The sequence below is a fragment of the Spea bombifrons genome, chromosome 4 (assembly GCF_027358695.1).
Source record: "Spea bombifrons isolate aSpeBom1 chromosome 4, aSpeBom1.2.pri, whole genome shotgun sequence".
NCBI classification, from domain to species: Eukaryota; Metazoa; Chordata; class Amphibia; order Anura; family Pelobatidae; genus Spea; species Spea bombifrons.
The window spans coordinates 68,280,477-68,306,446 of NC_071090.1; the positions used below are offsets into that span (position 1 = coordinate 68,280,477).

Below are 25,970 nucleotides of genomic sequence, written 5' to 3' on the forward strand. Positions count from 1 at the left end.
AATATTGCAAAATAGCTTAAATTCCATAAATCACTAATATTTCTCTACCTCAGCTGGAAGCAGCCTTGTCTCAGAGTATGATGGGAGTTGTTAACTGCCTACATGTAAAAAAACAATTTGTTTGTATCTAACCTATAAGACTTTAATAAACATTCCATTTTTTGGGATATAACCCAGGAATATATACAGCACTAGGAAGACAGGCATTAAGTAGCGGGTAATCAATAAAGCATTACGAATGTTGCCTCCTTTCACCTGGTTCTTGCTGACAAACATTTGGCAACCTAGCAAAGCTTATTCCAGTTGCACTTATGTCTTGTATACATTATATGTCATCCCTTGCCCTTTTCACATTAGTATAATGGGCATAAATTAAAATACACTGTTGTGCTACATAATGCTTCTAAGAGCTGAATACGGTAATAATAAAGTTTTTCAAAACTTTTTACATTTTAGGCAAGAATTTAATGAAATTATACTTATCTATTGTGGAATACATTGGCACTTAATTCAGCTAGGGTTTAGGGCAATAGTTGTATTCATATTAACCCCTTAAGGACAATGGGCGGTCCCTAAACCCATTGAAAACAATGCATTTTGAGCCCGTACATGTACGGGCTTTGTCATTAAGGGGTTAAGATGTCAAAAATAGGCAATAAATAAAATTCAAGGAAACAGAGGAGCTCATAAGAAATATAACAGTGATCAGATAAAGCAGTACAGATTAGATCCAGCCAAGCAAGCACTCCAGGCATATACAGCAATCCTAAATGTGGCTTTCTGTCGTACAATAAATGTTTGATCTCGTGTTACACAGTAACACGTGAAGAAAGTTCACATTACTATTATAAGCTTGCGAGCACGGCCCTCTTTACCTTTTGGTAGTCTGTCATTTCTGCATAAATTCTTGGTGCTATATAACTAAAACAAAATAATAATATTGGAACATTCTCTGTTTTCTCAATTTAGTGAGATTAGTATGACTCCTAGGTGTTGCTTGATTATAATTTCAGTAGTTTAACAGCAGTTTGGTTGTCATGCATGGATCAAGCTCATAATGCAGTCCACCTTGCGTCAGTTGTCAACTGGAATATTGGTGGTGCTATACAAGTCAATATAAATAATAATAATCGGTATGTTGTACAAGGTAAAATGCACAATTATATCTAATACCAAATAACAAATGTGTAATATCCAAAGCAAATATCTGCATGTGACATGGACATACATTAAAATGTTACAGCGGAAGTGTAAGAATTACATAGCAAACTAAAATCTTTGTATTGGTCAAGTTAGAAAGGTGAAAATTGTAAAATATATATTGTGACCTTATATAAAATTAGCAAATATAAAAATGCATGGCACATACATCTTAAAAAAAAGTTTCAAAAACAGAAAACCTCTCAGTAGCACTTGTCATAGCTTCAGTTAAGTCGTGATTTACCAGTGGCACCCGAGTAATTAGGTTTTTAGTCAAGTTGCTTTTTCCCGCAAACTTACACATGATAGAGATACCGCCAATAAAATACGTCGGCAAAATCTAAGCAAATCATGTAAGACACATCCCTGTATATATATAGTGCTATATATACATTAAATACAACTTTCTGCTCCCTTTGCATATAAAGTACAAGTTCAAAGAGATTTCTCACACTTACATTTAATCCAGCATTGAAGAGCATGCAACCAGTCTCCTTTCTTTCACCGTAACTGGTTTTTCTTTAAAAGGGGGTAACAAGTGTGTGTGGGTTTTTTTTCACCAAGAGTTCATTGAACACTGACATTCTATTCTATTTCTATTTAGTGTCTTCATTTGTGCATTGTAAAGACAACATGGAGTGCATTATAACCTAGGTATATAACACAGTGTGTGTACATAAAGCACATATTCCACCCAAATGCTTTATAATTCTGATTTTGAGGAATACAACTGAAGTGCTCCTGGATGCAGGAAAACAAGTCCCCTCCTCTATGACATATCTGAAATAGTCAATTAATAACAGGTTGTTGTATGCATTTGATCACATCCTACTAAATGAATGTGGATATAACAGATCACAGGGAAGGCATGTTATTTTATGGATGGCACTTTGTGTAATGGGACAGATCAGGGCCTGCTTTGCTTGACCAGCCATATCATATGTTTTCTTTGCTTGATATTGCTGGATTCCTTAGTCACTCTTTACCGATATCCCTATTATTTATAAATGGGTGTCTTCTTCCTCCTCCAGGTCTTCCCTTGTAAGGTTGTCCAGTGGGACAATCCAGCTGTCCCCAAGCTCCCCATTCAGACCTCCCTTTTTCTCCTGCATCTCTGGAGAGGTCTCCATCACCTCAAGGGTTGGATTATCATGATAACCATTTTCCATGGTCTGGAGTTCTTCTGTGAGCCTCTACAAAAAAACACAACAGAAAATTTATCGACCAACCCTGAACAGTGTAATCTGCTATTGCAGAGTTTAGCAGATAAAGTTAAATGAAATAGCGTGGATTGCTAGTTTAACTGTGCATTATGAGCAGGGCCAGCTGCTCCTGGAGGAGAAGCCCAGCAAGGTTGGCCCTTTAAAATACACAACGTTTCGACCTCACAATGAGGTCTTTATCAAGTAATAACTACATATTGAAGTTTCCATACTGATTGTAAGTGCAAAACTACCTGTGCTGAACAAACCTAGTATGTTATACTTAAACGTGTTAAAACATTTAATTGAACCGCAGTTACCTGCTCTCTCTTATGAGATTGTCTCTGATGCCAACATCCGTAAACACCTGCTATAATAAGCAGGGACACTGCCAGACATACAATAGTTATGATAAGGGGCATGCTTAACCAATCTTCGTAATAAGTGTTGTGTTCCACAGAGTTATATACAAACATGGGTGTTCCATCCTGAAAATGAAGGGAATAAAAAGGTTTCAGTAAACACACTGAGCACGAACCTTGGCTGTAAACGACAGGAAGGAAAAGGAATATTAAAAAATATACCTCATTTTTGATGCTCTTAAGTTTTGAATGAAGATCATTTGTATTTAGATGTGCTAAAAGGAAAACAGATGAATTAAAGTTTGCTTAACGTATAACAGTATACACAAATTCTGGTTGATTTTGCAAAAGATGTTATTGTGATTGTTTGCATGCTAAACATAATGGTGAATTATTACTAAGTAATAGCAAAGTACCTTACAAATACAATACTGGTCATATTAGAAAATAAAAGTATGTGTATGTGTACTGCCCAATAATTTGTTTACAGATCTTTCTAGTTATACAAGCTAAATTTATATATACCGTATTGGCTCGGATATAGGCCGCCCCCGTATATAGGCCGCACCCTAAAAGTTTGGTGCTTTTTTAAAGAAAAAGCCACTGTCCTCCCTCCCCGAGATACGCTGCCACTGTCCTCCCTCCCCGAGATACGCTGCCACTGTCCTCCTCTGCCCCCCCTCCCCAACTTACCGGAGCAGACTCCCGGGTGTCTTGCGGGGTCGGCGGGGTACATCCCCCGCCGACCCCGCAAGACACCCGGGAGTCTGCTCCGGTAAGTCCGGGGGGGTGCAGAGATAAAACGCATCCGCACGATGCGCTTAGACAACCTCCCGTGCCGGCACAAGCCCCCCCCCGTGGGAAGTGCTGGCAGGGGAGGCTGTCTGAGCGTATCAGACAGTAGGATACAGGTCCCCTGCACCGCTGCGGGGGATCTGTATCCTAACCCCGCTGCCTGCCCGGCGCCCGGGACTGCATGTGCCGGGCGTCGGGCGCTAGACCCCGAATATAGGCCGCACCCCCACTTTAAAGTCTTAAAGTGGGGGGAAAAAGTGCGGCCTATATTCGAGCCAATACGGTATATAGTATCTACATGGGGGGCTCTCCTCTCCTGCTCCTCGTGGAAGGTGAGGGGAGGTAGAGCCCAAGGTCAAATGTTTCTCCTTCACAGCTGGAGATACAAGGCCTATTAATTGCCTGTGATTGCCATGACAACCCCAGAAATTTTCCAAGTATGTTGGATACCCTATGTTCAATCAACTTTGTATTAATTAAAGACAAGGATTTCTACATTATAACAGATATCAGCCATTTCCACTGCTGTACTTTTGACCCAGTACTTACTTTCCACTACAGCTTCCAGTATCGCTACCTCATTGTTCTTTTCATTATTGTACCCTAGGACTACTTTGCACTTGTCTGTGGGAGGCTGGAATTCTGGTTTTATGGCTTTGCAAACTATTTCCATGACATCAACTGCTTTGCTAGCAGTTGGGTTAACCTGAAAATCAATAGAACAAAATAATAATAATTTTGATTTATTCAAGACAAATTAAATTTACTATATATATATATATATATATATATATATATAGATAGATATATATATATATATATCTATATATATATATATATATATATATCTATATATATCTATATCTGTAGTATCATAGACAGACTAGATGTTCCATTGCAAGAGCCTGTGTGTGTGTATATAGATCTAAGATAAGAGAAATACTCATTCCAGAAGTTAATTTTATATGTTACTCCTTTTTCAGTATAAGAGAAAGCTTCAGTTTCATATTTACTTTTAAGCAGATTGTTATCACCACCGGTGTATATTTTTATCACTTATCTGAGTGTTACAGCAGGGATTCAGAGGAACCAGAGTTCCCTTGGGATATGTCGCGCAAAACAGAATGCTCTCTTAAACAAACCCTTCTCACGCATACTTGGTCCAGCAGCACATACAACAGAATTAACATCCAACTTAATCTCTTCAAAACAAAAGGTTGAAACGTCTCAGTGAATCAGAAAACTTTGTTTTGTTTTTAATTTTGGTATTCTTATTAATCTAAAAATCTTAAATCTTTTTTTTGGCAAAAAAGTGAAAAAATCAATATTAATTTGGGAAATTTGTAGTCTGCTAATACTTAATATACAATTCAAGCATAGCCAATTTCAATATTACAATAGAGAACAGAACCTGCAGCATGTAATGGCTTAAAATGTCCAGAAGGTGGCGAACAAGAATGTCACCCGTAAATTTTAATAATTTAAAAAAAACCTGTCATTTGGTATTGTGGATTTGTGATAAAACATTTATATTTCGTATTTTAAATAACTATATCCATCAGCACCTGTGAAATTTTTTTTCTACCTACATTTGTCCATTTTCTACAAAGCAGCATAACACAGTTTATAATGATTATTTGTAGTTGTAATACTCCAAGATGAAGGTATTCCATCTTTTTATTTTCTATTGCTACCTGTTCTGATTAAATGCTTAAATAAAAAATGAATACATAAAATGAATGAATTTAAATATTTTAATATAGTACTTGGTGGGTCACTACATAGGAGTGATGTTTCTGACTACATTGGTTTTCATCCAACATTTAGACAGCTAATAATTTGCTGAGAATCATGCTGAGAAACAACAATAGGATAGAAAGACAACAAATCTGGAACTGGTGGCTCTTTTCATATCAGGGTGTGTATGGCAGCTACTAAGTAACTGGCTGAAGTTGTGGCGCCCATTTTTTTTTTGGTGCCTATAACTAGCTAAAAGCAAATGGCAAAAGTAACATAAAACTTTGGTAAGTACTGTCTTCTCCGTGAAAAGTGCTAGCACATGTATAGATAAAACCTTTTGTTACTTGATGTTTGATTCTGTTGTTGTTAAGTGAGCTGTGTATGCCGAAAATGTTCCCTGTGTGCACAACAGAGAGAGTGTTCTGGGAGAGCAAACATGCCAATGAAGACGACTTATACGCCATATTTGTAGTGGACCACCATATAATGTGCAAACAAAACAGCGCTAAACCTATTCACCAGCTGCAATGTGAACCTATGTAACCCCTCGTTACACCTTCAAAGATATACCAAAAAAACAAACCAACCAAAAACTAATATAATAAAAAAAATATATGTGCTTGCTCATTGGACAATTTTTGCATGAACGGCAATAGAAATTAGCATTTTCTTTATATCTCCAACATAATGGTTGAAACAAGAATGTTTTGACTGGTTTGTATTAAAATTAAATTTTCCACTTTTCCAAGTGACCTTTGCTTTTACTAGCATCATATGATCTGATCAGCCTTATTATTAAGCTGATGTGTGAAATGTACCGACAAATGTTCTAAGTCACGTGTTTGCATATTGACCAGCTAAGTCAAACTAGGATAGTACTGCTAAAATTCTGAACGCTACGAGTAACCTTTAGCTAATAATTTTCATTTTTGAAGGTAGAGCAAAACATGTTTCTACTTAGGATTTCCAGTGTTTTATCATGTGTAGGAAAGCTATTTTTCTAGTATATACAAACTCACATAAATTATGTTACATAGAAGATTCAGAATAGTCTCTAAACATCTGAGAAGTTTACCTCTGTAAAAACTGTAAAACGGTTTGAAGAGGTTGGATTCTTCTTATTGTATTTCTCACTCATAAGTAATAATCAAACATTCTAATATATAGAGACAAAATGAAAAGATGCTTATTTTACTTACACAATGCTGTGCAATTTTTGTGACGTTAATCTTTATGTGAGAGTTGTTGAAGGCAATATTTTGGCACTCAACCTAAAAAGAAAAACACATTGATAGAGCAGTTAAGTATTTTTTGTTTTTACTTTAAGATCTGTTCTATACTCACTGTAACTTTACACATACAGTGTAACAAAAAAATACATTTTCATAACACATTCCTGTTAAACTATACATGTTGACACCACTGGTATAGTTTGACTTTGTGAAAATAGAGATTCTAATTAAAAACAAAATTTAAGTAAAGGGAAACGCCATCCAGTGAACGGCAGTTGTGTGGATGAAAATGCCTTGTTGATGTCAGAGGAGAATGGGCAGACTGGTTTGAGATGACAGAAAAGCAACTTGTTATAACAATAATCACTTGTTACAACCAAGGTATGCAGAATATTATCTCTGAACGAACAACACGTTAAACCCTGAAGCAGATGGGCAACAGCAGCAGAAGACCACACCGGGCACCACTCCTGTCAGCTAAGAACAGGAAACTGAGGCTACAATTCGCACAGGCTCACCAAAATTGGACAATGGAAGACTGGAAGAACGTTGCCTGGTCTCATGAGTCTCGATTCCAGCTGTGACATTCAGGTGGCAGGGTCAGACTTTGGCATAAACAACGTGAAAGCATGGATTCAGGCTGCTGGTGGTGTAATGGTGTGGGGGCATTTTCTTGGCACACTTCGGGCCCCTTAGTACCGACTGAGCATCTTTTAAACATGACAGCCTACCTGAGTATTGTCGCTGACCATGTCCATCCCTTTATGACCACAGTGTACCCTTCTCGGATGGCTACTTCCAGCAGGATAATGCACCATGTCACAAAGCTCGCATCAGCTCAAACTGAACTGGTTTCTTGAACATGACAATGAGTTCACTGTAGTCAAATGACCTTTGAGCACTACATGAGCACCTTTGCGATGTGGTGGAATGGAAGATTCACATCATGGATGTGCAGCCAACAAATCTGCGGCAACTGCATGATGCCATCATGTCCATATGGACCAAAATCTCTGAGGAATGTTTCCAGTACCTTGTAGAAGTATGCCATGAAGAATAAAGGCAGTTCTGAAGGCAAAAGGGGTTCCAACCCGGCACTAGCAAGGTGTACCTAATAAAGTGACCAGCGAGTGTATATATGCCCTTGTTTCTATAAGAAGATATCGGCAGGCACAGTCAATACTGTTTAACTGTTTCTTAAGAAATGATGGCACAAAATAGGCAAACCAAAATTACGGAAAATATACAAAGTGATATCATGAAATACAAAGTTTGCATTACTTACCTGGATGGATTGCTCAGGAGTAACTGTGGATTCCCTGGTAATTGGAAACTGTGTGGTGATGGTGGTAACAGTAGACTTCCCCTCAGTGATGGTGGAGGTAGATACTTTCTGAGTCTCACTAGTGGTTTTACTAGGGGTTTCTGTAGTTTTAAATCCAACTAAAACTGTTGGAGAGGATGTGCTTTGAGGAGATGCAGTAGTCGAGGAGATGGCTGAGGTGTGCATATGCGGACTTCGTGTGGTAACTTCTAGCTGTGGAGAGGCTGATGTGCCATGAGTTGTAGTGGTTGCAAGAGGTTTTGTGCCTGTGGCCATCTGTACTGTAGCTTTAGGAATCCAAACATATATAAAAAAACATTATTATTATTATTTATTTTTTATAGAGACAACCGGTGTGGAGGGCCCTGCTCAAACAAGCTTACAATTTACCTTTACATATATTTATTTAATTTTATTTAGACAGGAGGTCTGGCACCTTCAAGAGGCTGCAGTAAATAATATCACCTATTTTTATATAATATATAATCTAAAGACTAATAACAGAGAGGAGTGAGTAAATCTTTCTCTTAATGAAGGATTGGTAGCCAACGGCTCAAGTATAATGTAAATAAAAGACATGGATCATATTGGAATTACAGGGTAACAATATCTGCTTCAATTTTGTAGTATTTGATGAAAACAGACCGTACTTCATCCCATTTTACAACTCTACATATGTTAGCACTATATAAATTAATAAACAGTAATAATAATCAGCACTTAAGAACATCTAAGCTGAAGGCCATCTGAGACTTGAGTTGTCCAGTGCTTCTCTCAAGTATGAATGTCAAAAGTTCCCCAGGCTAGCATAACAAAACAATGCCTCTTATTTTTTTTTATTTACATTCTCCTAAATGTACAGATGCAGAAGGAGGACAATTAAAAAAAAAAAAAAAACCCAAGACAACATATATTTACTGAAGCCATACCTTCCTTAGTAGTCACTTTAGTAGTCAATAAGCTGCTCTGTGTGGTCTTGGCTGTTGTTGGTTTATCGGTTACAACTCCAGAAGGCTGCGTTGGGCTTGGAGTAGTAGCTTCGCTAACAGTACTTTTGCTGGTTATTGTAACTTTTGTAGTAGCGGTAACAGGTTTTGTTGTTGGGATGCTGGCACTGCCGGTGGCAACACTTTCTGCTTTAGTTGTAGGAGTAGGCAGCGGACTCAATGCACTTACTTTTTGCGATGAGGAAGGAGAAGAAACTGGTTTAGTAGTGACATCTTGTACGCTGGGAATGACTGCCGTAGGGGTACTTACAGCACTGTTTTGTGTAGTCTTTGTACCCGTTGTAGCAACTATGTTATTAGACACTGTACTGCTTATTACAGTTGAACCCAATGATGTGGCAAATCCTAAAAGAAAAAAGGCAATTACATTAGTATAACACGCATTTAACAATCTAGATCTCAAGGTCGACCAAAGACTTACGTTGTCCCAGAAGATGAAACAATAGAGTGTTTAAAAAAAGAACAGATGTGTGCAAAGGATAAAAATGGGAGAAGTAAGGGGTATATTCTTAACAGAAGTCTAGGATTCAAAAAAGTTCTGTACCTAACCAAAAATGCTAAAGAAGTCTCTTGAGAAGAATTTATTTAGAGCACACGGACACACACTATAACTGTACACATGCATGCAAAGATCAGGAGATGCAGACTGACTGAAGTCAGGAAGTAGCCTTCACAGAAAGTTAACGAGTGGCATTTCTACATTAAATGCTGCTTACTTAGCTGAAGGACTATGCTAGCATCCCATTTATTATTATGTGTACTACTGACAGATGGAAGTGCATTTGTTTGGAGTAATTTGTCGGAAAGTGATCCACATACACATTTCATGGTATCTTAGATCTTAAGAAGCAGCCAACTCATAATACTTGCAACTGTCCTAGTATATGGAGGAACATATTATATATAACACTGCCAGATTCTAGAAGCACTGGTTGTTAAGATTTTTGGATTGGCATGGCGATCCTATCCACACTATTCAAGTAGTAACTAACAGTGGCCATCTTCTTATAATTTACATGTTTTCCCTCATACAGTAATATGCCCTTCCAGATGAGTATATGTAAGATGATTTATGTTGGCTCTGATCTATAAATAGTGAAAGGGAAGCCGAGAATAATATAGGAGGAAATTATGTGAGCACACCCCATTCAGACAGGCAGGCGGACACATTTTTATGCACAATGCTGGCAATGGTTTCCATTTCTTCTAAGGTTAAGGCATGGGAAAAAACAAATTACTAGGGTGGCTTCTATAGAGTAAAAGAAAGCAGCTGTGGAAAGACAATGGACTTCACAGTTAGTACGTGTAGAAGTGGAAGACCAGGTGATGTACTAAAAACACATATATTTATATATACTATATATATGAAATAAAACAACCTTGTCTTTTTCCCTAACAAAAACCTCACCAACATATAACTTGCAAAAGACAGTTATATCTAAAATAAGTCTTGAAAAGAAACAGCTAGAACTAATAATTGAATAATATTGCTATGGTATTCTTCCAAGCAACTAACCAAGTTTGCTGCCTTGGTGTCACACTTGACCCTGCTTTCTCCTTCATCCCTTACATCCAGTACCTCACCAAATCCTGCCATCCTGTCACCTGAAAAACATCTCCCGAATTCGGCCATTCCTCGCACAAGTCCGTTTGGACTTTTGCAACTCCCTTCTAACTGGTCTCCCCCTCTCCTGCCTTTTACCACTTCAAGCCGTCCTCAAAACTGCAGCTAGACTACTCAGTCTTTCTTTGTCTCCACTGGCTCCCCATACCCCTCAGAATCAAATTCCAACTTCTGACCCTGACCTAGAGATCCCTTAACAAATCTGCACCCTCTCCTTATCTCTACCCTCCTATCCAAATAAAACCCTAACTGCTCTCTTCATTGCTCTCATGAACTGCGTTTCTTTTCTACCACCCTTACCTATTCCAAGTACTTTATTCAGGGTTTCCCATGTGCTGCACCCCTTTCGTACAAAAGCTCTCTATAAACCCACCTTTTTTTGAGAACCATACAACATTTTCTCCTAACACTCAGCCAGCATCCTAATCAAGCCACCTAAACTGAACAACCAACAACCGCTACAGATCATCCTGACATAGTCAAATCATTCCCTACAAGCAGTCCTCTCCTACTCTTTTATTCCCCCTTAACCACCAACTATATTGTAAGTACCAGTTTGTTATTGTGTGTTGTTTTTTTTTAATGGAATCTGCTGGCGCTATATAATTAAATGTAATGTGATGTAGTTACATTGGAGAATCAGGATTTTTATAGTGGGCTTATGGGGGGTAAGCTTTGGTCTAACAAATAATACAAATATTATGGTAGAGGAATCATTTACACAGTAAAATCATAAGACCCAAAGATTAAATGGTGTCTCAGCAATCACAAAGGTACATGGATCACAGCTAAATGTGTATTGTTTCCAATTCAAACAATTGGGTCTGATAACAATGTCCTGCCAACAACCCCACAAAGATATTTGCCAGGCTTTGAATGCTACAGCTCTTATCACTTTGGTTCACATGGACAGAGGGACACAAGTACCTGCTGTGGCATTTGTCTCTCTCTTTATGCCTTTGGACAGCATGACAGTTTCCACTTTTGCCTTGAACAAAACATCTATTATTTTGCGTATATGTACCAAATCTATTTTAGATGATATCGTTATTGAAGGTCTTTATATTGTAGATAGGGGTTGGGTGACTCGTCTTTCAAATCCTGTTATATCTAAACCAGAATAATGTCTTTGCAAACAACTGTAGACAACCAACATGAATCAGAGCTCAGAGCATAAGTATGTCATGTTTGCATATAACTGAGCCTATGTTTTTATGTGGTCAGAGAGTATCCAGTGTTATTATTTAGATATAAGTAGGGGCAGTCTTGGATCAGCAAGGACCACATTTTGTGAATAGCACCAGAAACTAGTGCCTATGACTTCTGTCACCACCTTCTATGGCTAAAGGTTAAAGGTTAGTTGTGCGACCTTAGTTTAGACTCATTGCCTGGGCTTTCATTACATCTTAAGAGGCGAAAATTGCCGTCCACTCCCTAAAATAATTTTTTAAAAGGAAAGCATTTTGTAGATGCAGGGTATAGAAGGGGTGCTACTTGGGTAAACATACCGAGAATAGCTCGAAGAGTGTGGATGAGGCTACCATTAGGCCATTTTACTTAAAATAATAAAAAGTGTGCATGAGTGGTGAATTGAAATGGGAATTAGGTTTGGCACATCATGTCATTCTAGCTTTACAGGCATTGCATTGAAGACACTACATGAACAAAACTTAAAATGCGGCCATAGGATATGTAACTGTCTTAGGCTCATGTAGTATAGCCCTGGATGGATTCTACGTAATATTAAGTTAGTGTTTATACTGAAGAAACTACTGCTGGATTTTGTATTGATTTCAAGATTATTAATCCATCATAATGCCTTCCTGAACATACAATATTATTTAACATCTGCACGTCTAAACAACCTACGAGTAAAGTAAAAAGCAAAGTTACCCTTACTTTTTATTGCCGGACACAAATACAAGGTCTGAAAATGAGTAAAATGTGTAATATTTTATAGTCATTGTACAACTCATCGTAGAACTGAACACAGTATAAGCATTAACTATGGATAAGCTTCTAAACTCCCGAGAGGGTTCAGAGATGCCGCATATTAAATTAATCGGGATTAAATTGTCTTTTTCATCTTTTGCCAGTAACTCATGCATAGGGAAATTCAAAGCAGCCTTTGTATGCCAAAGAGGAGAACAACACATTGTAAATAGTAAGCATGCAGTTTTAGTGGACTAAGGCAACACAGATGGACACGGTAACACTGTATTCACCTTTACTGTACAGAGAAATGCCTTCTAGAAAACTTGATGGGTCTCACAGATGCTGTGAAACATTAGGAAATCCGTACTCTCGCTCTCATTAAGCTGGCATTAACCCAGGAGAAGATGCATTGTAAATATGACTGCAAATATTTATATAGACTTTCACAGATTTAATGGCTCCAGTACCCTAATATCCCATGGGTCGGCAAGGGACAAAAAGCTTATTTACATACCATTGTCTGCTTCCCTTAAGGTTAATTTTAAGTCAAGAATAAAGGAAATGTGCTCGTGTGTTGAAAGAAAACATTTTAATATAGCTACTGTATGCTTTTGTTCCCACTAAATTGTCCCCATTCTTATAAATGACACCAGAATAACACTCCTTTATCAGTACATTAAGTTACATTAATTATATTTAGTGTGTAGAATAGTCAAGAGAATGTCAATTCTCACAAAAGGAATTCTATTACCTCAGACACATATTCTTGTTTTCCATCCCTCCCAATTGTCCTACTACTAAGTCCTAAATCTATATGTGCCTTTTTTGAGCTGCAACCAGGGCAACATTTCTTTATATGACAGCCGCATTTGTAGAAATTTAACGTTACAGACCCTTTAACCCATTGCATTTTGAGTCATCACTGCATATGTTGTTTGTCAGCCACAAAATTACAAGCAGCCATGTTCAACTGGTTACCTATTAGGTTCAGCAGGCCCAGGTCTATGTACCCCTAGATCGTGTAATATGGCATTACTGTATGTATGGACTGAAATCCATTGATAAATCATTGCATGGTAACAACTGCACTTTACTAAAAATATATTTTTTTATAGGGGATATTTAATGTGTTTGGTTTACAAGAAGATCTTGTTTCCTTTACTAGAGAGCTAGATCTTGGTTACCTTATGAGGCCTAGCATTCTACCACTATTACAGTTCACAAATGTTTCAAGATATCATTTATAATTTATCATGCTGTGTAATGTGAAATAAAAATAAATTTGAACATTCGTGTAGAAATAAAAAAAAATGAAAGATAAACACTGCATTTTATTTGTTGAGTGATAAAATTATGAATGCTGAAATAAAATTGTTCTAAATAATGGAAATAAGGGATCCATGTTCGAGTTCATATTTTCCTATGTGCGCTTGAATAGAAATAAAGCACAGTGCACTTACTTGGGATGGCTGGAGTGTTGTAGTTTCAACTCGCTAAATTCACCATGCATTATGAAACGACAGCCTAAGTGAGCTTCTATTGCTACGAGAGCTTAGTTATCCCATCATGCAAACAGAAAACCAACCCGCCGCAACCAACTGTATACAGAGCATTTGCTAATCTTTTTTTAAAAAAGAGCCATGAAACTCCCAATTACGGCAAAATCAGTTAATGCCAAATCATTTGCCGTTATAAAAGGAGCTCCTAACACCCAATTGTTAGACAACAATTATGACAATGAGGTTCCTAGACGTATCTCTCCCCAGAAAGTCTAATTTTTAATACAGTCACCCAACTGTCATACAAAGTCAATGGTGTATTCTGGCCTAGTCCAATAGTTCGAAAGAAGCGGCAGCCCCTCTGCCGCATAACCGAGTACAAACCTCCAGATTGGGTGATCAGGGTCCCCTGTGTGCCATTGCTCTTTGGCATGTGGGAAAGATCACAGATCTCCCTTGTAACTAGCCAAGGTACACTGTGCCAAGCCGGGAAAGCCTTAATAGTAACCTTACCTGCCTCTGCTTGTGTTTCAGAGACAGAGCTACACAATATTATGTTGTACGCCGGCCACAAACACAAAGGACAGTAGATGCAGAGGTAAGCTACAGGGAAGACAGAAGCACTGCCGTGGGTCAGGGCCGAGACAACCCCCAGCCAAAATATCACACTGTACAAAGCCAGGTCCCACATTACAACAATATGAAATATATCATATGGTGAGTCTGCTGCTACACTCCTACATTAGCAATACATTTAATCTTACAAGTTTGGTCAATAGAATTTGTAACTAACTAATGCAGAAATGCTAAAAAAGATTTATTTAGCCTGGATGTATTAAAACCATAACTATTGTTCTAATAATGAAAGGTAACATTTCTCACTAGAAACAAAAAGGAGTCTCCTCCCTGACTTCATCAAACTGCTTCCTGCACCGGATGGCAGACAGTGTAGACAGGAAAAGAATCACAGGGGATCTCAAAGAACAAAATCTGGTATATTGCAGGGAAATAGAAATAATAATAAAAATTAATCAACCGATGGGATAATATGAAAGTCTTCCGGTATTGATAGACATGGATCTAACTGTGTGCTTCCTTGGCTCTCCTCTTGCCCCCCTTGTCTGTGCTGTCCATATGCTCTGTACAGCCTAGGCCTCCAGATGCACATATATTAATAATAAAAGTATAAGAGTGACTTTTAGGTTCTTCTTGAAAACCAATTTAAGGTATGTATAACTATAAAAAAACCCATTGAATGCAAATTTTATGCCCATGTATTAACTTTTTAATTAATTATTATAAAGGAATATTATGCTAAATTTGTGCACTCATTGTCTCTCTATTTCATCCCTCCATGGGGTTTCCGAAGATCAATTTCATAGTAAGTTGGCTACAAAATCTAATGGGTTTCTTAGATCAATGGAACACTTAGTTGCTTAAGATGTCCAAGTGGTGGCCTTAAAGAGACATATAAACTGCAACAATCAAAATAATTCTGTCCGCAAATCCATTATGAAGCAGTGGAAATTGTCATTTATAAAATGTAGTATAGTTTATTATTTGAAGTACATGGATTTGGGGTTCTTATTTAATGCATGGTTGGTTCTTAGTACAATTCAAAAGAGTCAGCCAAAGGGAGGGACTAGATTCATTTCCTGGATGTGTTGTAAAAATAACCCTTTCAAAAGGAGAGGGGCAAAGGTGAATCAAAGCACATGAATAGCTAAAATATACCATGGAATTCTACAGTGTCCAAAAAAACCCACGAGAACAATTTACAGTTCTCTTAATAAAGAAACAATTACATAAAGGACGGATATAAGTGAAAACCCAGCCCACGTGTTCATAACAATTGTAGTACCTACAGGAACAGACAATAAAACATGACAATGTCATTTTAACCACTGCTTCAAGAAACCACACATTCTATGTGATGCTTCCTGATTTTTTTCAGTCTAACCAAGTTAGGTTATTATTTTCATCATACAGTTACATAGTGGCAGCAATTTATGTGAACTTTACAAAGTTTACATATGAGCCAACATTCCCAGATCTCATGCGTTCTGGTCTACCAGAGGGGTATGTGATGCTGATAACATCAGTTGTAGTAAAGCCTACTGCATTTAGCCATATAACTTTGTCATAGTTTGTCATAGTTGGCTACCCTCAATCTAAGATGAATTCTGATTTAAATGAATACCCTGGACATTTAAACTCATTAGTGCTAAACTCAGAAATGTGGAACATCCTGCATCAGGTAAATTCAACTATTTTAGTTATTTCCAAGGGAGGATAAACTACAAAGAACATGGTGCAGCTTTTATGAATCACTCAAAACTGTTTATCATATCACAGTTTTTACTCCTTTCAGTTCTCATCTCCAGAGCCAGATTGTATTACTATGTAATAATTACATATTACTACATATGCATTTTTATAGCTGGCTATTCTTTAAGAAGATCAGTTATAAATGAGGAATGATCCTGTGCTTTGCAAAACACTACTTTCCTAAAAATTTTACAACAAGTGATCAACAACAATGATCAACAAGTTTTAATAGCCACAAGCATCTGTAATATATCCTCTAGATTGTTGCGTTATATACTACTTGTTATGTCCTGTTTACCTATTTTCAGTGCTGTGGAATATGACGATGATATATAAAACAATAATATAAAATATAAAACAATAAATGATAATAATAATAGAGTGATTTATGTTTATTGTATGTAATATTGTCTTATATGGCTAGTATTTATTTTCTTAAAGGTGTATTCTAGTAAGTGCTGTGGGGTCATCACAGTGTTTTTTGGTGTTTGGCTCAAGGACTCTCAATACCAAGGCAAGCTGAGATAACAAAAGCATAATACGTTTGTTTCTGTAAATTATTATTATTATTATTTATATAGCGCCAACAATTAATGCAGCGCTTCATACAGTACATATATTCAAGGGGAATGACGAGACTAGAATAGACAGAATAAGAGAAACCGATACATTAAGTGAAAAGGGCTCTTTTCGCAAGCTTACACTCTAGAGATTAAATGTAAGTGTCACCTGCATGTAGATGTAAGAGTTGTTATATCTTTAAAAGTAACAGTGATCAATGATTCAGAAACTACATCTACACCTAGTACACCCGTTGTCCTTCTTACAATGAGACAAAACACATGCATTTTGTGTGATGGTCCTTCATATAACAGGAATCCATAAACCCTGTCTTTCATCATGATGTTCTCCCGAATTTGTAACATCAGCCACAGGCAAAATAAAAGTTTCAACTATTAAAAGGATAATGTAAAAAAAAGACAGCCCCCAATACTATGTTACACTACTATCTACTTTAAGATTGGAAAAAAAATATTTTATGTACACTAGATAATAGAGGTACTGGTTCACTTAGTGTCATATCTTAGCATGGCTTCACTGACCTTACCTGGGGGGAGTCTCTAACAACAGAGATTACTGCAACCAAGTCCTTATTTCAAATAAATGAACCAAAACCAACCTATCTGAAACTTAAGGTGTTTCTAGATGTGGTTTCTATTGTACCCACCAAGCTCTATGGCTGGAAGTGACCTTTGGTGAATCAGTTTAGCCCCAAGTTGGAAGATCTAAATGCTATTCCGCTATGACTAAATGAGATCCAAAGATCTTGGCTTGTGTCAGGTTATAACAGGAAAAATCTGTTTGTTCATCTCATAGTTACAGGCTGTAACCGACCTCTGTTATCTCACAAAATCCAGTTGAAGGAAAATGCACTTTTTTCAGAAACATTACATTTGTCAGACTGGACATATCTGTGCTTGACAGTACACTAGGCTTATTTGTGATAGCAAAGGAATGTTTCACATTTTTATTCCCACCATTATTCATAGATTAAATGAGTTATATTTTCCAGGCTATATTTACAAAAGTATTTCCGCTCAAAAAGGGTTTGGGACGCCTAAAGCTCCTGGGACAATTAAAAAAGTCATATTGCATTGTAAAAGATTCACATATGATATAACGGTGTATTTGTGCATATTCGAGATACAAGTATTAAACACCGTATTTCAGAAGGTTTTGACTCTAAACATAAGTTGAACTAACATAGTATAAATGTGCAATATAATAATATATAATGAATAAATGTAATATATTAGACCTCATTGATGAAATAATATCCTTGGTATATGCAGCTGATCTCTGTAAGACCTAGAAGCAAACTGTAGAAGTGACATCTGATCTCTGACTTACTAATGTCTTGACCAGATCACTTGTGGAGGTGGGTTCCCTATACAGAACAATCAAGTGAGCCATTGCTGGGTGTTTATGTTGGGTATAGACCCCATGCATATCCATCGTGTATGCAGCGGTTGTAGTCTGAATGTACAATGTGTTAGGGAAAATCCTTTTTCTGTGAAACAATATGGTAAATTAAACTAATGTGCTAACTGGAATCAAACACCAGCTTTAAGGGATATTTGAAATTGCACTTTGTAATGGGAATATATATACACACACACACACCAATTAGCCATAATATTATGGCCACCTGCCTAATATTGTGTAGGTCCTTCTATTGCAGCCAGAACAGCCCAACCCGTAGAGGCATGGGTTCCACTACACCTTTGACGGTGTTCTGTTGTATCTGGCACCAAGACTTAAGCAGCAGATCCTTTAAGTTCACTGCTTTTCCTTCCTTGGACCTTTTGGAGATGCTCTGACCCAGTCGTCTACCCGCCATAATTTGTGCCTTGTCAAAGCCAGTCTGATCCTTACGCTTGCCCACTTTTCCTGGTTTTAACACATTGACTTTGAAGAGAACATGTTCACTTGCTGCCTAATCTATCCCACCAACTGACAGATGCCATGGTAATCAATTATCAAGATTATCAATTATCCACTTCACCTGTCAGTGGTCATACTGTTATGGCTGATCGGTGTATACAGCCACTGTAATAGGATTGAAACAACATACTATTTCTGGGTCATATAGAACATCCTACTGAATGTATTAATTCAGGAAAGCCCTATGACTTTCAGTGGGAATATTGTTGTGCAGTGATCCTGGTGCAGGTGCCAGACTGCTATATAACCCGCAGTCTCTCATAAAACCTCCTTGCTCATACTTTCCATGTTGCTCTTATTTTGTTTATGTTACATTTGCTGTGGATTTTCCAGTTACTATCATCGAATAATAAAATCTTGCCAGATTTGTGACCAAGTGAAACACTGTTTCATTTGTTTTTATGGAACGGGACTGGGAACGTTCTGTAAAGGAGAATTGTTACGTTGTTACACATGTACGGAGAACATATGTACTCTGTTTACAGGTGATTTCCCAAGGGATTAAAAATATTTAAAATATTTATGTTCTTATTTTTATCTCATGTAGTCTGAGCTGCAAGGATAACAGATCAGTTCTAACTGATGACCCATGCTATAGTTTATTTCATGGGGGTATTGTGGGTAGGCACACAGCTACGGTATTAGTAATTTAGGTGTGGTAAGTCTTTTTTCTTTTACACACATTTTTATATATGATCACTGCAGTACTAGAAATGTAAGATGTAAAATTTCACGTCATATTGCTAAATAGCTCTTTGACTTTACCACCCTTACTTAAATACGCTAGTATAGAGATAGTTCTACAGAACAGGGAGTTACTGGATAACATCCTACTGTGTGCTCACATCCTGTTAAACTAAGAAGGCATGACCTTCACTTGTAAAGTGCAGGAAAATCTCCTTCCTACTTGTATACATTGTTAAATTCCTTTTTTCACCCTTTTTTTTTTACATCTTTTAGATGTAATGTAAGAATGCTTTCCAAGCGGTTGATGGATAGTTACCCTGCAGACGTTAATAGAGCCAGAGAATTTAAACATGCATGGGATAGGTATACGGCTATCCTGAATCTAAGACAAGACCATCGACTGGTTAGGTCTTTAGAGTAGGAACAACATGACAAATGGCTCTAATCTACTATCAGATTATATGCTTTATGGATAGATATTGTTCACAACAAATATACAGTTACAGCTTAACTTGGAAGCTATAAACTTAGTTGTAGTGTACATATAATAAAGTACATTGGCGGGACATACTAAAACGAATGACAAAATGGAATGCCCATAGACTTTAATGGGGAGGAATGCCCATAGACTATAATGGGGAGGAATGCCCATAGACTTTAATGGAAGGGAAAAGAATCATTGATTTTGAAATAAAAGCTTAAGAAATAGCATTTAGATCTTTGGCACACATACTCCCCTAGCACACACATGTGATCTAAAACTCAGATTACGTTGGATTATAGCTGTTTTCTATGGAATGACAGGTGAATGACAGTATTGAGGGAATGCCCATAGGATATAATGGGAGAAAAATCAAACCTGTTTTTCAGACAAAACCCTCTGAAATATCATATAGATCTTTGGCACATATACTCCCTTAGTACAGAGACAGGATCTAAAACTCATATTATGTGGGATTATAGCTGTTTTCTATAGAATGACAGGAGAATGACAGTTTTGAGGGAATGCCCATAGGATATAATGGGAGAAAAATTAAACTTGTTTTTTTAGAGAAAACCCTCTGACATATCTTATAGATCTTTGTCATGTATACTCCCCTAGTACAGTTATAGGTTCCAAACCTCATATTAAGTGGAATTATAGCTGTGTTCTATGGAATGACAGGTGAATGACAGTATTGATGGAATGCCCATAGGATATAATGGGAGAAAAATCAAACCTTTTTTTTCAGACAAAACCCTCTGAAAAATCATATAGATCTTTGGCACATATACTCCTCTAGTACAGATACATGATCTTAAACTAATATTAAGTGGGTTTATATCTGTTTTCTATGGAATGACAGGTGAATGACAGTATTGATGGAATGCCCATAGGATATAATGGGAGAAAAATCAAACCTGTTTTTCAGAGAAATCCATCTGACATATCATATAGATTTCTGTCATTTTGAACACTGGTGACACTTGTAATATGTTGGTCACCAGAATGAGGAATCTGCACACACACCAAAGGAACTCTGGTGCTTAACTGTGCCAGGAAGGGCCAGCTCCCCAGTAGATCAAAATAAATAAAGGCCCCAGGCACTCAAGGGTTCCAGCTCAGGCAGATTTATTAACCCCTTAATGACAAAGCCCGTATATGTACGGGCTCAAAATGCATTGTTTTCAATGGGTTTAGGGACCGCCCATTGTCCTTAAGGGGTTAAAGGAAGACAGCAACAACGTTTCAACCTTACAATGAGGTCTTTATCAAGTTGATAAAACTGTTGTTTTGTTGAATTGAGTCCTCACACAAGTATGCCTTCCACTCTTCTCTGATAAAACATAAGTTTGCCAGTTGGTAACAAGCAGCTGCAATAGACAATAATATGTCACAATTTTCTTTTGCTTTTTCTTTTTCCTTCATGGAATCTATGACTATCACCTCCCTGGTATTAAAAAGGACTACACCAAGGCACCAGTGCTGTCCGGAGCCCCAGGAATCCATGTTAAAAGGAACCAACAAAATGTCTTTGTTTAAGGCGACATTTTCCCCCAAGAAGCTGTAGAAAATGCCTGCTCTTCCTCGCACCAAACTTTGGTAAATGTAGGTGGGGCACATCAAAATCTTTTCTGTAAGATTTCTCTGGCAGACGAAGTTGCTTATGGCTTCTTCAATAGCTTCATCACAAAGCCATTGTCCGGGATCCAGTGTTCAAAATCTGTTCTTTTACTGTTTCTAGCAATTTGTTATCTGAATCTGTTGGTGGCAGGTTCCAGGGGGTTAAGTCATCCCATGCAACAAGTTCATTCATTTCATGCCCATCCTTCTTTGGCGTTGAGTGTTTAGACAGTTGGCCCAAGGATTTGATGGAAATAACAAACTCAATTATAGCTATATGACTATGTGGCCAGTATAACTGAGCTGCAAAAGCAAATTCTGCATTTCTCACCACTATCTAAAGTAAACCATCTCATACTTACAGGCAATAGGAAGCAACTTCAAATAAAGTAAACATTGCCCTAGTAAATTAGATAAATGGTTTAAATGTTATAATGAGGCTTAAAGTGATATTTATTAATTAAAATAAACTGAGATAGTGGGTTCTATCCAATTATGTGAGATAAATCAATTATTGTTTTTTTGACTAAATAGGTTATATTTCCGTCTATGGTATTCAATGAGCTGAGATAGATTAATTTAAGCCTCTGAATAGAGCTAGATATTTCAATATGCTGATTTAGACATGTGTTAAGCTGGACCGAACTAGTCTTATTCGGCTGTTAAAACATTTCCAAATTAGCCCAGCATAATACATAATTAAATTGGTAAGATTTCTTTAAAGGATGTGATTAACACCAGCATCTATTTTACAATGCTTTCCAAAAAACTACCAGATAAATTTCCATCTTTATTCATCTATAATTTCCTACCAACTCATTCAGTGCATCCCCACAAATTATATATTGAGTTTTTAGAGGACAAGTAGGATCTTATATATAAACAAACCATTTAATATTGAAAACAAATTCGAAAAAATACCATTCTTTTCACAGTTGCTTCTATTAAAAAATATACATAGCCAGTGTAAAGTAAGTAGAATAAAAAATCTAACTTTATTTAGGTATTTACCTTGATTTTGGAAACACCTCCTGTGCCTGGTTTTTATATTTATTTTGGTAGTTACTGGGCAAAATATGAAAGATGTGCATCACTGTTTTCAAACATATATATATATATATATATATATATATATATATATATATATATATATATATATATATATATATATATATATATATTATAGTTTGGCCCCAACAGTATAGAAAAAGCTATACTGTTGTATAAAGGTATTCAGTGCCCTTCACTAATATTGACACACTTTGTAAATATGAGCAAAAAATGCTGTGAAAATTTGTCTTGACGTATGTTTCCATTGATAGTTTACATTTTTTAGTACATCTGGGTGACTTGGAATAGGAAGTTGTTCAACCATGACTTCCTGTTTCACAGGGGTATAAATATTAGGTAACACATAGGCCAAATTCCCTTAGTCATTGATCATAATGGGTAAAACCAAAAAATATGGCAAAAGATTGTCATAGATTCCATGAAGGAAAAAGAAAAAGCAAAAGAAAATTGGGACATATTATTGTCTATTGCAGCTGCTTGTTACCAACTGGCAAACTTATGTTTTATCAGAGAAGAGTGGAAGGCATACTTGTGTGAGGACTCAATTCAACAAAATAACAGTTTTATCAACTTGATAAAGACCTCATTGTAAGGTTGAAACGTTGTTGCTGTCTTCCTTTAATAAATCTGCCTGAGCTGGAACCCTTGAGTGCCTGGGGCCTTTATTTATTTTGATCTACTGGGGAGCTGGCCCTTCCTGGCACAGTTAAGCACCAGAGTTCCTTTGGTGTGTGTGCAGATTCCTCATTCTGGTGACCAACATATTACAAGTGTCACCAGTGTTCAAAATGACAGAAATCTATATGATATGTCAGATGGATTTCTCTGAAAAACAAGTTTGATTTTCCTCCCATTATATCCTATGGGCATTCCATCAATACCGTCATTCACCTGCCATTCCATAGAAAACAGCTATAATCCCACATGATATGAGTTTTAGATCCTATCTCTGTACTAGTGGAGTATATGTGTCAAATATATATATGATATTTCAGAGTGTTTTGTCTGAAAAACAGGTTTGATTTTTCTCCAATTATATCCTATGGGCATTCCATCAATACTGTCATTCACCTGTCATTCCATAGAAAACAGCTATAATTCCACTTAATATGAGGTTAAGAACCTATAACTGTACTAGGGGAGTATACATGACAAAGATCTATATGATATGTCTGAGGGTTTTTTGTCTGAAAAACAGGTTTGATTTTTCTCCCATTATATCCTATGGGCATTCCATCAATACCGTCATTCACCTGTCATTCCATAGAGAACAGCTATAATCCCACATAATATGAGTTTTAGATCCAGTCTCTGTACTAGGGGAGTATATGTGCCAAAGATCTATATGATATGTCAGAGGGTTTTTCTCTGAAAAACAGGTTTGATTTTTCTCCCATTATATTCTATGGGCATTCCATCAATACTGTCATTCACCTGTCATTCCATAGAAAACAGCTATAATTCCACTTAATATGAGGTTTGGAACCTATAACTGTACTAGAGGAGTATACATGAAAAAGATCTATATGATATGTCTGAGGGTTTTGTCTGAAAAACAGGTTTGATTTTTCTCCCATTATATTCTATGGGCATTCCATCAATACTGTCATTCACCTGTCATTCCATAGAAAACAGCTATAATTCCACTTAATATGAGGTTTGGAACCTATAACTGTACTAGAGGAGTATACATGAAAAAGATCTATATGATATGTCTGAGGGTTTTGTCTGAAAAACAGGTTTGATTTTTCTCCCATTATATCCTATGGGCATTCCATCAATATCGTGATTCACCTGTCATTCCATAGAAAACAGCTATAATTCCACTTAATATGAGGTTTGGAACCTATAACTGTACTAGAGGAGTATACATGACAAAGATCTAAATGATATGTCAGAGGGTTTTCTCTAAAAAACAAGTTTAATTTTATCCCATTATATCCTATGGGCATTCACTCAAAACTGTCATTCACCTGTCATTCCATAGAAAACAGCTATAATCCCACATAATATGAGTTTTAGATCCTGTCTCTGTACTAGAGGAGTATATGTGCCAAAGATCTATATGATATTTCAGAGGGTTTTGTCTGAAAAACAGGTTTGATTTTTCTCCCATTATATCCTATGGGCATTCCATCAATACTGTCATTCACCTGTCATTCCATAGAAAACAGCTATAATTCCACTTAATATGAGGTTCGGAATTTATAACTGTACTAGGGGAGTATACATGACAAAGATCTATATGATATGTCAGAGGGTTTTCTCTAAAAAACAAGTTTGATTTTTCTCCCATTATATCCTATGGGCATTCCATCAATACTGCCATTCACCTGTCATTCCATAGAAAACAGCTATAATCCCACATAATATGAGTTTTAGATCCTGTCTCTGTACTAGGAGAGTATACATGACAAAGATCTATATGATATGTCAGAGGGTTTTCTCTAAAAAACAAGTTTCATTTTTCTCCTATTATAGCCTATTGGCATTCCATCAATACTGTCATTCACCTGTCATTCCATAGAAGACAGCTATAATTCCACTTAATATGAGGTTTGGAACCTATAACTGCACTAGGGGAGTATACATGACAAAGATCTATATGATATGTCAGAGGGTTTTCTCTAAAAAACAAGTTTGATTTTTCTCCCATTATATCCTATGGGCATTCCATCAATACTGCCATTCACCTGTCATTCCATAGAAGACAGCTATAATTCCACTTAATATGAGGTTTGGAACCTATAACTGTACTAGGGGAGTATACATGACAAAGATCTATATGATATGTCAGAGGCTTTTCTCTAAAAAAACAAGTTTAATTTTTCTCCCATTATATCCTATGGGCATTCCATCAATACTGTCATTCACCTGTCATTCCATAGAAAACAGCTATAATTCCACTTAATATGAGGTTTAGAACCTATACCTGTACTAGAGGAGTATATGTGCCAAAGATCGATATGATATTTCAGAGGGTTTTCTCTAAAAAACAGGTTTGATTTTTCTCCCATTATATCCTATGGGCATTCCATCACTACTGTCATTCACCTGTCATTCCATAGAAAACAGCTATAATCCCACATAATATGAGTTTTAGATCCTTTCTCTGTACTAGAGGAGTATGTGTGCCAAAGATCTATATGATATTTCAGAGGGTTTTGTCTGAAAAACAGGTTTGATTTTTCTCCCATTATATCCTATGGGCATTCCATCAATACTGTCATTCACCTGTCATTCCATAGAAAACAGCTATAATTCCACTTAATATGATGTTTGGAATTTATAACTGTACTAGGGGAGTATACATGACAAAGATCTATATGATATGTCAGAGGGTTTTCTCTAAAAA

The 25,970-nt window shown here is 36.8% G+C and overlaps 1 protein-coding gene across 1 annotated transcript in view; it reads right to left on the minus strand.

The window, feature by feature from the left end:
• Positions 1–935: 935 nt before the first annotated feature.
• Positions 936–25,970, minus strand: part of PODXL (podocalyxin like) — a 30,845-nt gene continuing 5,810 nt past the window's right edge. The window contains exons 2-8 of the mRNA XM_053464183.1: positions 8,785–9,207; positions 7,817–8,142; positions 6,499–6,570; positions 4,109–4,265; positions 2,987–3,039; positions 2,723–2,890; positions 936–2,393 (exon numbers count right to left, since the gene is read on the minus strand). Of these exons, the coding sequence (XP_053320158.1) occupies positions 2,202–2,393; positions 2,723–2,890; positions 2,987–3,039; positions 4,109–4,265; positions 6,499–6,570; positions 7,817–8,142; positions 8,785–9,207 (1,391 nt within the window). The 3' untranslated portion in view covers positions 936–2,201. The remainder of the gene's footprint in view (positions 2,394–2,722; positions 2,891–2,986; positions 3,040–4,108; positions 4,266–6,498; positions 6,571–7,816; positions 8,143–8,784; positions 9,208–25,970) is intronic.